Source organism: Ciona robusta, chromosome 7 (assembly GCF_009617815.1).
Source record: "Ciona robusta chromosome 7, ASM961781v2".
NCBI lineage: Eukaryota > Metazoa > Chordata > Ascidiacea > Phlebobranchia > Cionidae > Ciona > Ciona robusta.
The window spans coordinates 1,498,050-1,510,664 of NC_143241.1; the positions used below are offsets into that span (position 1 = coordinate 1,498,050).

Here is a 12,615-nt window from a genome sequence, read left to right on the forward strand (position 1 = left end):
ACACATTATGACATCATAATCATAGGTTGGTTGACACACCTCGTGCTCGTCGTCGAGCTAACATTCCCCCGATAACATCTTTATGTCGCAAACCTCGTTGTATGGGATCTACAAACATAGAAACACCAAAGAACTTGGATGTTTGTCATCCTCGTTCTTGCCGAGTAGGATGGTCACATGACCTAACCTTCGTTCACACAGGGGTCAAAAGGTCAAGGTAGTCATAATATTTTAATTATTTATTTTAATATTTCCATCGATATAATATTTCTATTATGATATTATTAAATATAATTTTTATTATAGTATTTCTATCATTATAGTTTCGACAAGGAATTTGTTGTTAACATTCAAACAATCAACCACGATTATGACATCACAAAGGACGTTCCATTATTAGAATGTTCGCTCAAGCATAGCAGTTGGGATGTAGGAGATTTTCAAATACCCCGGTATTCCCCACAAAATGGAAATCTTATAATCGATGAATTTAAAGAACTCGTCGATGATTGGTGGCGATCGTCGCTTGAAGATAACCAACCCTCAAGTATGACATCATAACGACATGTGTGACATCATAACGACATGTGTGACATCATAACGACATATGTGACATCATAACAACATGTGTGACATCATAACAACATGTGTGACATCATAACGACATGTGTGACATCATAACAACATGTGTGACATCATAATACTTTTACAGCCACAGCTCACTTGTACCACCTAGTGTTCGGATTATGCGACGCATTATGGGGAAATGCCGACTCACCATTGCATGACTCGTATATTTTAACTTCACGTCGTAAACAATTGCTCAAGTCATGGTTGAACGATTCCGTGAAATCAGACGTTCTGATTGGCCACCGTGTTCCAACCAATGACGACGGCTCGTTGGTCGATGTTTATCAACTTATTTGTTCGGGGAAGCAAGGGGAGGCTATGCGGGTGTTGTTGGAACGAGGTGAGGGGTTGGGGGGGTTCATGGTGTGTATGAAGCAAGGATTATGTGGGTGTTGTTGGAACGAGGTGAGGGGTTGGGGGGTTCATGGTGTGTATGAAGCAAGGATTATGCGGGTGTTGTTGGAACGAGGTGAGGGGTTGGGGGGTTCATGGTGTGTATGAAGCAAGGATTATGCGGGTGTTGTTGGAACGAGGTGAGGGGTTGGGGGGTTCATGGTGTGTATGAAGCAAGGATTATGCGGGTGTTGTTGGAACGAGGTGAGGGGTTGGGGGGTTCATGGTGTGTGTGAAACAAGGATTATGCGGGTGTTGTTGGAACGAGGTGAGGGGTTGGGGGGTTCATGATGTGTATGAAGCAAGGATTATGCGGGTGTTGTTGGAACGAGGTGAGGGGTTGGGGGGGTTCATGGTGTGTATGAAGCAAGGATTATGCGGGTGTTGTTGGAACGAGGTGAGGGGTTGGGGGGGTTCATGGTGTGTATGAAGCAAGGATTATGCGGGTGTTGTTGGAACGAGGTGAGGGTTGGGGGGTTCATGGTGTGTATGAAGCAAGGATTATGCGGGTGTTGTTGGAACGAGGTGAGGGGTTGGGGGTTCATGGTGTGTATGAAGCAAGGATTATGCGAGTGTTGTTGGAACGAGGTGAGGGCTTGGGGGGTTCATGATGTGTATGAAGCAAGGATTATGCGGGTGTTGTTGGAACGAGATGAGGGGTTGGGGGGTTCATGGTGTGTATGAAGCAAGGATTATGCGGGTGTTGTTGGAACGAGGTGAGGGGTTGGGGGGTTCATGGTGTGTATGAAGCAAGGATTATGCGGGTGTTGTTGGAACGAGGTAAGGGGTTGGGGGGGTTCATGGTGTGTGAAGCAAGGGGGATTATGCGGGTGTTGTTGGAACGAGGTGAGGGGTTGGGGGGTTCATGGTGTGTATGAAGCAAGGGTTATGCGGGTGTTGTTGGAACGAGGTGAGGGGTTGGGGGGTTCATGGTGTGTATGAAGCAAGGATTATGCGGGTGTTGTTGGAACGAGATGAGGGGTTGGGGGGTTCATGGTGTGTATGAAGCAAGGATTATGCGGGTGTTGTTGGAACGAGATGAGGGGTTGGGGGGTTCATGGTGTGTATGAAGCAAGGATTATGCGGGTGTTGTTGGAACGAGATGAGGGGTTGGGGGGTTCATGGTGTGTATGAAGCAGGGATTATGCGGGTGTTGTTGGAACGAGGTGAGGGGTTGGGGGGTTCATGGTGTGTGTTGTACATACATATGTTTATTACTTATAGGCAACCCCACCTAGCGATGCTGGTCGGCCAATCAAACGCTTCCGTTTCATCGCGTGTCGCTGTTGCCAAGCAACTGATCGAGTGGGAAGATTCAAAAGTTGATTGTCATCTTAGTGATGTCATAATCAAACTTTATTCTATGCTCGCTGCTAAACCGGTATTATGACATCATAATACATGTATATTATGTCATCATAACACATATTATGACATCATAGGTATGGTTATCAAGTCGGGGCAAGATGAATTGTTGCGAGGGGTTGGATTGGAAACGTTCGTTGTTGGTTCATCTTAATTTTATCTCGGACCCACTTTCACCACTAGATGATGCTGTGGAGTTGTATAAAACTTCATGGAAGGTTCGTGTATTGATTCTACGTTGCGTAAGTTACATTCCCACCACTTTAGGGCAGTAGTGAGCACTCGGTATACAGTGTGGCCCCTATACCACATTATATGGATGGAAGAAACGATGGAGTTCGAGATGTTTTGTATCATTTGTTATTATTGTATTGTAAGAGGTGGGTTGTTATATTTGTTCCTATCATCTGTTATTATTGTATTGTAAGAGGTGGGTTGTTATATTTGTTCCTATCATTTGTTATTATTGTATTGTAAGAGGTGAGTTGTTATATTTGTTCCTATCATTTGTTATTATTGTATTGTAAGAGGTGGGTTGTTATATTTGTGTGTCATGTGTGATAAATAACATGCATTTAACAGGTCACACAACATGGAGAAAACCTTGTGTCCATCGTCGATCGTTGCCGACAAACTCGATTATAGAACTTCATGGTTGGTATGGCGACTATTATCGGCCGTTGGTTACCACATGAGTGCGGCAGAGAGACTTCATGTTTCGTATGCGACCCAACTGGAGGCTTGTGGATTGTGGGAGCACGGTGTATACGTGCTTATGCATGTACATGATGATAGGTGGGTTGTGTGTTTATATACATGATGATAGGTGGGTTGTGTGCTTATGTACATGATGATAGGTGGGTTGTGTGTTTATGTACATGATGATAGGTGGGTTGTGTGTTTATGTACATGATGATAGGTGGGTTGTGTGCTTATGTACATGGTGATAGGTGGGTTGTGTGTTTATGTACATGATGATAGGTGGGTTGTGTGTTTATGTACATGGTGATAGGTGGGTTGTGTGTTTATGTACATGATGATAGGTGGGTTGTGTGCTTATGTACATGATGATAGGTGGGTTGTGTGTTTATGTACATGGTGATAGGTGGGTTGTGTGTTTATGTACATGGTGATAGGTGGGTTGTGTGTTTATGTACATGATGATAGGTGGGTTGTGTGTTTATGTACATGGTGATAGGTGGGTTGTGTGCTTATGTATGTACATGATGATAGGTGGGTTGTGTGCTTATGTACATGATGATAGGTGGGTTGTGTGCTTATGTACATGATGATAGGTGGGTTGTGTGTTTATGTACATGGTGATAGGTGGGTTGTGTGTTTATGTACATGGTGATAGGTGGGTTGTGTGTTTATGTACATGATGATAGGTGGGTTGTGTGTTTATGTACATGGTGATAGGTGGGTTGTGTGCTTATGTATGTACATGATGATAGGTGGGTTGTGTGCTTATATACATGATGATAGGTGGGTTGTGTGTTTATGTACATGATGATAGGTGGGTTGTGTGTTTATGTACATGATGATAGGTGGGTTGTGTGTTTATGTACATGATGATAGGTGGGTTGTGTGTTTATATACATGATGATAGGTAGGTGGGTTGTGTGCTTATGTACATGATGATAGGTGGGTTGTGTGCTTATGTACATGATGATAGGTGGGTTGTGTGTTTATGTACATGTTGATAGGTGGGTTGTGTGTTTATGTACATGATGATAAGTGGGTTGTGTGCTTATGTACATGATGATAGGTGGGTTGTGTGCTTATGTACATGATGATAGGTGGGTTGTGTGTTTATGTACATGTTGATAGGTGGGTTGTGTGTTTATGTACATGATGATAGGTGGGTTGTGTGCTTATGTACATGATGATAGGTGGGTTGTGTGTTTATGTACATGATGATAGGTGGGTTGTGTGTTTATGTACATGATGATAGGTGGGTTGTGTGGTTATGTATGTACATGGTGATAGGTGGGTTGTGTGTGTATGTACATGGTGATAGGTGGGTTGTGTGCTTATGTATGTACATGATGATAGGTGGGTTGTGTGTTTATGTACATGATGTTAGGTGGGTTGTGTGCTTATGTACATGATGATAGGTGGGTTGTGTGTTTATGTACATGATGTTAGGTGGGTTGTGTGTTTATGTACATGGTGATAGGTGGGTTGTGTGCTTATGTATGTACATGATGATAGGTGGGTTGTGTGCTTATGTACATGATGATAGGTGGGTTGTGTGTTTATGTACATGATGATAGGTGGGTTGTGTGTTTATGTACATGATGATAGGTGGGTTGTGTGCTTATGTATGTACATGGTGATAGGTGGGTTGTGTGTTTATGTACATGATGTTAGGTGGGTTGTGTGTTTATGTACATGGTGATAGGTGGGTTGTGTGCTTATGTACATGATGATAGGTGGGTTGTGTGTTTATGTACATGATGTTAGGTGGGTTGTGTGCTTATGTACATGATGATAGGTGGGTTGTGTGTTTATGTACATGATGATAGGTGGGTTGTGTGCTTATGTACATGATGATAGGTGGGTTGTGTGTTTATGTACATGATGATAGGTGGGTTGTGTGCTTATGTATGTACATGATGATAGGTGGGTTGTGTGTTTATGTACATGATGATAGGTGGGTTGTGTGTTTATGTACATGGTGATAGGTGGGTTGTGTGTTTATGTACATGATGTTAGGTGGGTTGTGTGTTTATGTACATGATGATAGGTGGGTTGTGTGTTTATGTACATGATGATAGGTGGGTTGTGTGTTTATGTACATGATGATAGGTGGGTTGTGTGTTTATGTACATGATGTTAGGTGGGTTGTGTGTTTATGTACATGATGATAGGTGGGTTGTGTGTTTATGTACATGATGATAGATGGGTTGTGTGTTTATGTACATGGTGATAGGTGGGTTGTGTGTTTATGTACATGATGATAGGTGGGTTGTGTGCTTATGTACATGATGATAGGTGGGTTGTGTGCTTATGTACATGATAATAGGTGGGTTGTGTGTTTATGTACATGATGATAGGTGGGTTGTGTGTTTATGTACATGATGATAGGTGGGTTGTGTGCTTATGTATGTACATGATGATAGGTGGGTTGTGTGTTTATGTACATGGTGATAGGTGGGTTGTGTGCTTATGTATGTACATGATGATAGGTGGGTTGTGTGCTTATGTACATGATGTTAGGTGGGTTGTGTGCTTATGTACATGATGATAGGTGGGTTGTGTGTTTATATACATGATGATAGGTGGGTTGTGTGTTTATGTACATGAGGATAGGTGGGTTGTGTGCTTATGTACATAATGATAGGTGGGTTGTGTGTTTATGTACATGATGATAGGTGGGTTGTGTGTTTATATACATGATGATAGGTGGGTTGTGTGTTTATGTACATGATGATAGGTGGGTTGTGTGTTTATGTACATAATGATAGGTGGGTTGTGTGTTTATGTACATGATGATAGGTGGGTTGTGTGTTTATATACATGATGATAGGTGGGTTGTGTGTTTATGTACATGATGATAGGTGGGTTGTGTGTTTATGTACATGATGATAGGTGGGTTGTGTGCTTATGTATGTACATGATCTCATATATTGATGATGTCATAATTTACAGATATCGCGAAACTTTGGTAAAAAAATCTCATTTCGCGTCATGTGACCTCCATCCCAACCAATGAGACGGTATTATACTATTTCTATGTTAATAGTATTTCTATGTTCATATTATTTCTATGTTTATAATATTTCTATATTTGTAATATTCTATATTTATAATATTCTATATTTATAATATTTCTATGTTAATAATATTTCTATGTTTTTAATATTTCTATATTTATAATATTTCTATATTTATAATATTTCTATGTTTATAATATTTCTATGTTCATAATATTTCTATATTTATAATATTTCTATGTTTGTATTATTTCCATGTTTATAATATTTCTATGGTCATAATATTTCCATGTTTATATGATTTCTATGGTCATAATATTTCTATGTTTATAATGTTTCTATGTTTATATTATTTCCATGTTTACTTGAATATGATATCTATGTTCCAGGCACTACATAAAGAGAAATACGTAGTTGACGTTCTTGGGGTCCCCGTTGCGTGGCTTCATGAATCGAGGGCTTTATATTTAAAATATTCGTTCCAATACGAGGATTGTGCCTTGAGTTTGATTGAGGGAGGCGTGTGGGGGGCGGGGCATGCTATGTTCATGGAGTATGTGGTTGCAGGTTTGTATATATTGTTTCTATGGTGTATATATTGCTTCTGTGGTGTATATATTGTTTCTATGGTGTACATATTGTTTCTATGGTGTATTCGTGTACATATTGTTTCTATGGTGTATTCGTGTATATATTGTTTCTATGGTGTATATTTTTTCTATAGATTGGCTAGTTCACGGAAAACTCTCGGACATCCAAAATGTTCTAAAAAGATTGGACACGCATGAACGAACACAAATTGTTGATTGGTCGAACGAGGGGAAAATATTCCTTGATTACGTCACAATGCAATATAAGGTCAAAAGGTTACAAGAGGTTTGTGACATCATAGTTGATTATGACATCATAGTTTGATTATTACATCATAGTTGATTATGACATCATAGTTTGATTATGGCATCATAGTTTAATTATTACATCATAGTTGATTATGACATCATAGTTGATTATTACATCATAGTTGATTATGACATCATAGTTTGATTATGGCATCCTAGTTTGATTATGACATCATAGTTGTTACAGATAGATGCATCACAATGGGAATTGTCAACAATATTTGAAGACGCGCTTCAAGACGTGACGACATTATCGCGTGAAATATCAAAATTTAATCCCCGTAATTCGATGCATTGTCTTGCACAATCAGGTTTGGAAGCTTTTTCATGTTTGTAACTTATTATTATGATGATGTAATATTTCATAGAAATGGCAAAGCAAACAATGAATTTCCACCGGCTCATTACTGCCACCATGCAGCAGGATGATGGACCAATGTTTGAACACCAGGTGGAGCCAAAGTTACCGGAGGTTTACGCCATGCAGGAACTCAAAGAAATTTCTGACAAATATTTCCAACAATTGTTTATTTAAATTATGATGTAATAATTGTAAATAACACGGCCAACTTTTTATTATGACATCATAATTCTGTACATCGTGAATAAACATATTTGGCATTATTACATCATAGTCTAGTAGACTTTTGAAAATCTCCTAATTCCGTAATATTTTGCCGGTTGGTGATTTAGAAATTGAAGTCACAAACTCTACTAGAAGTTAGGGCTTGTTCATCAATGCATTTTTGCCTTTAAACGGAAAAAAAACGTTTTCAATTTCGTTTCAAATCCACAGAAATAAAAAACAATAGAACGCGCATCTCTGATGTCGGCAAAGGAGAGAGCATGATGCACTCTCTCTTTCGCGGGTCGTTCTCGTTTTCTATTGTAGTCAATGACGTCGAGGGCGTTTTATGTTTTTTTTCTTCGTATTTTGACTTAATTTAAACTCATAGAATAAAACTACTATTTTCTAATATATATATTTCTAACAAACCGTTTATTTAAAGGTTTTTAATTATTTTTTTTAATATTTAAATTTCGTAAATAAGCGCCAAAGTGTAAGCGTTAACCTACCACAAACTAAACCGGCCTATTAAACCTAAATAGTTGGTGTAATTTTTAATATAAACACCTAGAACCTCTTAAAATCACTGTGCGCCTATCTTTTACAATGGAGACCAAGCGAAATGGGGACGGAGTTGGCGGTCACGTAAATAGAAAAAAGAAAACATCACGGTTTTGGGCAGTTGCGCGTTCTACTCATTTTTAGCTGTGTTCAAATCGCGAAATCTATGCCCTGAAACTAAATTTAGACAAAAAAAACATTTCGAGACTTTAATTCCTAAAAATCTCAGGTTACAACTTGAACGCGGCTGCAGTTTTAGTCGTATAAAGAATAAGCGACTGCTGTCTTTAACTTAATTAATGCTCCCCACTTGATGAATATATACAGATGTCTTGACGATAACGCGAACCACACACGATAGCCAGATTTAAACAAGAGCCAAATCAGCCAGATTGCAAGTAAGCTAGGTTTAGAGAGTCAACGCGAACTCGTTCTCCGTTCCGACCATCAAAATTTCCCGATTTCGGTCCCGTGGGACTCCATCTGTGGACTGTTTCTGCGAACTCGTTCTCACACGATTCGCGAACATAATTCAAGAACTACACTCGTACTCACAACGTCACAACCGGACGCGCTTCTACAGAAGGTTTATCCTCGTCTGGGCAGCGAGTCAACACATATATGCAACTTTGTGGGTAATTATTTTCCCTGTATATGACTGTTAATTTGGACAACCCATTGGTGACCGCTCGACTGGAGCAATGTCTGTTTAGTGTCTTGCCCAAGGACTCATACGCCGATCAGTGTTTGTACCGCCGTCGAGCATTGAAAACCAAACGCGCCTAAACCACTGAGCCATGGCGCAGGACAAAATTATGTTCAGTCGCTAACAAACAGAACAATGATAATAGCTGAAAACATAATAACTAAATCTTAAACAGTTACGCTAAATTGCGATGCTAACAGAACTATGCAAGAACCTGTACTGGATTTTTCAGAATTGAAACCGCATAATTAGCGATTAAATAACGATTACTTTACTGTTTGATCAAATGCGCCAAATTCAAAATGCATCTTAAACTTTAATTAAATGATTGCAATCTATAAAGTGCTTTGAACAAAGCATAGTTTTATAAACTATACTGCATACGACCGCCTATATTTGACGAGTAATTAACGATTATATGTAGGCGCTAACTCATACTTAAAATGTACTATAACATTGATTAATCGGTTGTATTCGATACGTTATCTCTGCCTAAGCTTAGCCTTATATCGTCCAATTAATGAGTAATTAATGATTATAACGCTTGCGAGTCAAGTAAACTGCCATGCATCGGGAACCCGTTAGTAACACAGTAATCAGTAACTTTTGGCTTTGTTTACGTTAGTGTGCAAATATAAATAAAAAGTATATATAGTATTAGACTCCTATATTGGTCGGACGCGCTTATGTTGTCTGGGAATTTGGAGGGCACGTGTTGGTGAGATAAGGAATCCTTACATCGATTCACGCCTGAATCAAACTATTTTCATTTAAGTGGAGATGCATTAAAAGTTTTGATCGCGCCTATTCGACCGTTGTACTAAAATGGTTAATTATTGCTATGCTAATTAGTTTATGATCGACGTGCTCACGCATTAGATCTTTGATCTCTTGTTCTACGTTAGCGCTCGTAACGAGCGGACACTAAAGGTCATGTATGAAGGTCCACGCTTTGCGCAAGTTGTGCATCAAAAAGGCGTAGGTTATTTGAAGAGACCCACCTGCCTTAGCTTCAAAACTAAGGATCAAAGTAAAAGAGAATATGTCATCAAAATCATAAGAAAAATACCCAGTTAAAAATTTGATCGGAATCTCGGAAAGAAAAGAGAACCTAATAGATGTTACATGTACTACAAGAAAAGTTGTATTGGAGACTTTATGAGTCGGATAAAGTGAAAGTGGCGGTAGGACGGGTGCCAATATTTTCCCTAATGAGGTCATTAAATCCGAATTCCAGAACAGATGCGGAGAAGTTAAACATATCCAACATAGAAAGGATAGAAATGGCTTATTAACAGGAATGCGAATTCTCACGCTTGATAGAGCCGATATTGAAAAGAATCCACTCCCAAGTTATATTACCATAAACAACTACGAGTGCACGTATATGCACGTAATTCTACTGCACGTATAACAGCAACAAATAACGTGCAAGTATTGCACAAAAGTTGGGCATGAACAGCAAAACTGCTCTAAAAGGAAAGAATAAAATCCAAAGCTTACCAACAAAAGAAACGAGAAAAACCAAGAATGCCCCGAAACCGTTAAGAGTGGTAGCAAATTCACCGCCGCAGATGGAGAAATAAAGGAGAGAAGCAAGCAGAATGGAGAACCAAAGCACCACCGTCGCTTCTGGCGAAAGTAGCAACCTAAAATCAAGACTACCTGATGGAAATCAAAACAACGAAATGAAACCAACGCCTAAAGTCGATAAGTCTCAGAGAATTCAAAATACCAGTTTCTTGTCCTAAATGTGAGGTAGAGGGCTACGACCAAAACACAACTTCTTGTTCAACGGAATTTAGGATTGTGACGGTGACAATCAACTGCTCCATCCGCCACCTACCGATGAGAAAAATGCTGTCACATTTTTCAACCGGAGTTTCAGACCGATGAAGGAACACTTGAATACATAGTGTAAAAGGTACTCAATGACTTGTATATGTAAAACAGTAAATTCTATCCCAAAACGAACCATGACATCTTATTGTGTTAATAATGCCTGCAATGCTAAATTAGTCCACTGTAGCTGCGGGGGAAAAACGTGTCAGATTATGGAATCGGAAAATATCAGTGCGAATGTGGTCTTAGTTTAATCACGTACAATGTTGCAAAACCCTCGAAAACGACGCAGTATTTTTTATTTTCTACGCCAAAAAAAGTTTGATATTATTTGCCTGCAAGAAACGCACACAACAGCATCATGTCTCAGGCAATGAGTATTAGAATGGGGTGGAGAAGTCTTAGCCTCACATAGCTCAACAAAAAGCAAAGGAGCCGCGGTTTTGTTTTTAAAAACTGTCTTACTCAAAACAAGACGTATGTGTCGATAACTTTGGACGATATATAATCATGAACCTCGAAATAACTGACCAGCGGTTAACGTTGTGCAATGTCTATGGACCAAACCAAGACAGCCCTCAGTTTTACGGCAACCTATTTACGCTATTAACAAAAAAGACAAGCGGAAAGCGGGATAGAAAACTGTATTATAGCCGGTGACTTTAACTGTGTCCTTAATGATAAATTAGACAAAACCGGCGGGAGAGAAAAACACGGGAACCGGCGCGCAAAAACTACCATATTACAGGCAATGAATGACCTCGAGCTATACGACGTGTTCCGCATCAAACATCCAAACTCCAAGCAATACACCCGCATGCAAAAACGCCCGCACACGGCGAGTTGGCTTGACTTTGTTCTCGTCACAAGCGAAATATTACAAAAGACCATTGTTCCAAGCACGCAGTCGGACCATTGTATCGTCAAACTTGTACTCAACCTTGATAAAATACCCAGGGGTAGAGGCTACTGGAAAATGCACTGTTAGAAGATGCTAAATTCGTCGAAAACACTAAGCGGAATTTCTGATAAACAACGATAATGGTGCCGTATCCCCCAGGTCTTCTAAGAAGCATGTAATATACGTGGTAATATTATCAAATACGCCTCCGAAAATAACAGAAAAATAAAAGCTAGACAGACAAACCTAGAAAAAAAACTCGCGGATCTTCAAAACCTACCCCAACCTCACGATGAGTGCACGATGGGTAAAATTGTACAAACTCAAGAACAATACGACGATATTATCGAAAGCTATAGTAAGAGCGCAATAGTCCGAAGCAGAGTTCGATGGGCAGAATGTAGGGGTAAAAATAACGCCTTTTTAATCTAGAAAAACGAAGGATGGAGAAAGGGTTAGGGGGTTAGGGGTTAGGGGTTAGGGGTTAGGGGTTAGGGGTTAGGGTTAGGGGTTAGGGGTTAGGGTTAGGGGTTAGGGTTAGGGGTTAGGGGTTGGGGTTGGGGTTGGGGTTGGGGGTTGGGGTTGGGGGTTGGGGTTGGGGTTGGGGGTTGGGGTTGGGGGTTGGGGGTTGGGGGTTGGGTTAGGGGTTAGGGGTTAGGGGTTAGGGGTTAGGGGTTAGGGGTTAGGGGTTAGGGGTTAGGGTTAGGGGTTAGGGTTAGGGGTTAGGGTTAGGGGTTAGGGGTTAGGGGTTAGGGGTTAGGGGTTAGGGGTTAGGGTTAGGGGTTAGGGGTTAGGGGTTAGGGGTTAGGGGGGTTAGGGGGTTAGGGGTTAGGGTTAGGGGTTAGGGGTTAGGGGTTAGGGGTTAGGGGTTAGGGGTTAGGGGTTAGGGTTAGGGGTTAGGGGTTAGGGGTTAGGGTTAGGGGTTAGGGGTTAGGGGTTAGGGTTAGGGGTTAGGGGTTAGGGGTTAGGGGTTAGGGGTTAGGGGTTAGGGTTAGGGGTTAGGGTTAGGGTTAGGGGTTAGGGGTTAGGGT

At 40.4% G+C, this 12,615-nt stretch overlaps 1 protein-coding gene and 1 pseudogene across 1 annotated transcript in view; both read left to right on the forward strand.

The window, feature by feature from the left end:
* LOC149733352 (nuclear pore complex protein Nup98-Nup96-like) overlaps positions 1 to 7,633 on the forward strand; it is a 30,741-nt gene extending 23,108 nt beyond the window's left edge. The window contains exons 21-32 of the mRNA XM_089881992.1: positions 26 to 217; positions 324 to 547; positions 713 to 970; positions 2,262 to 2,404; positions 2,466 to 2,606; positions 2,656 to 2,768; positions 2,971 to 3,183; positions 6,043 to 6,110; positions 6,497 to 6,674; positions 6,832 to 6,983; positions 7,194 to 7,317; positions 7,375 to 7,633. Coding sequence (XP_089738118.1) covers positions 26 to 217; positions 324 to 547; positions 713 to 970; positions 2,262 to 2,404; positions 2,466 to 2,606; positions 2,656 to 2,768; positions 2,971 to 3,183; positions 6,043 to 6,106 — 1,348 coding nt within the window. The 3' untranslated portion in view covers positions 6,107 to 6,110; positions 6,497 to 6,674; positions 6,832 to 6,983; positions 7,194 to 7,317; positions 7,375 to 7,633. The remainder of the gene's footprint in view (positions 1 to 25; positions 218 to 323; positions 548 to 712; positions 971 to 2,261; positions 2,405 to 2,465; positions 2,607 to 2,655; positions 2,769 to 2,970; positions 3,184 to 6,042; positions 6,111 to 6,496; positions 6,675 to 6,831; positions 6,984 to 7,193; positions 7,318 to 7,374) is intronic.
* A 145-nt stretch (positions 7,634 to 7,778) lies between these two features.
* LOC149733353 (uncharacterized) lies at positions 7,779 to 11,961 on the forward strand (annotated as a pseudogene).
* The last annotated feature ends 654 nt before the right edge of the window (positions 11,962 to 12,615 follow it).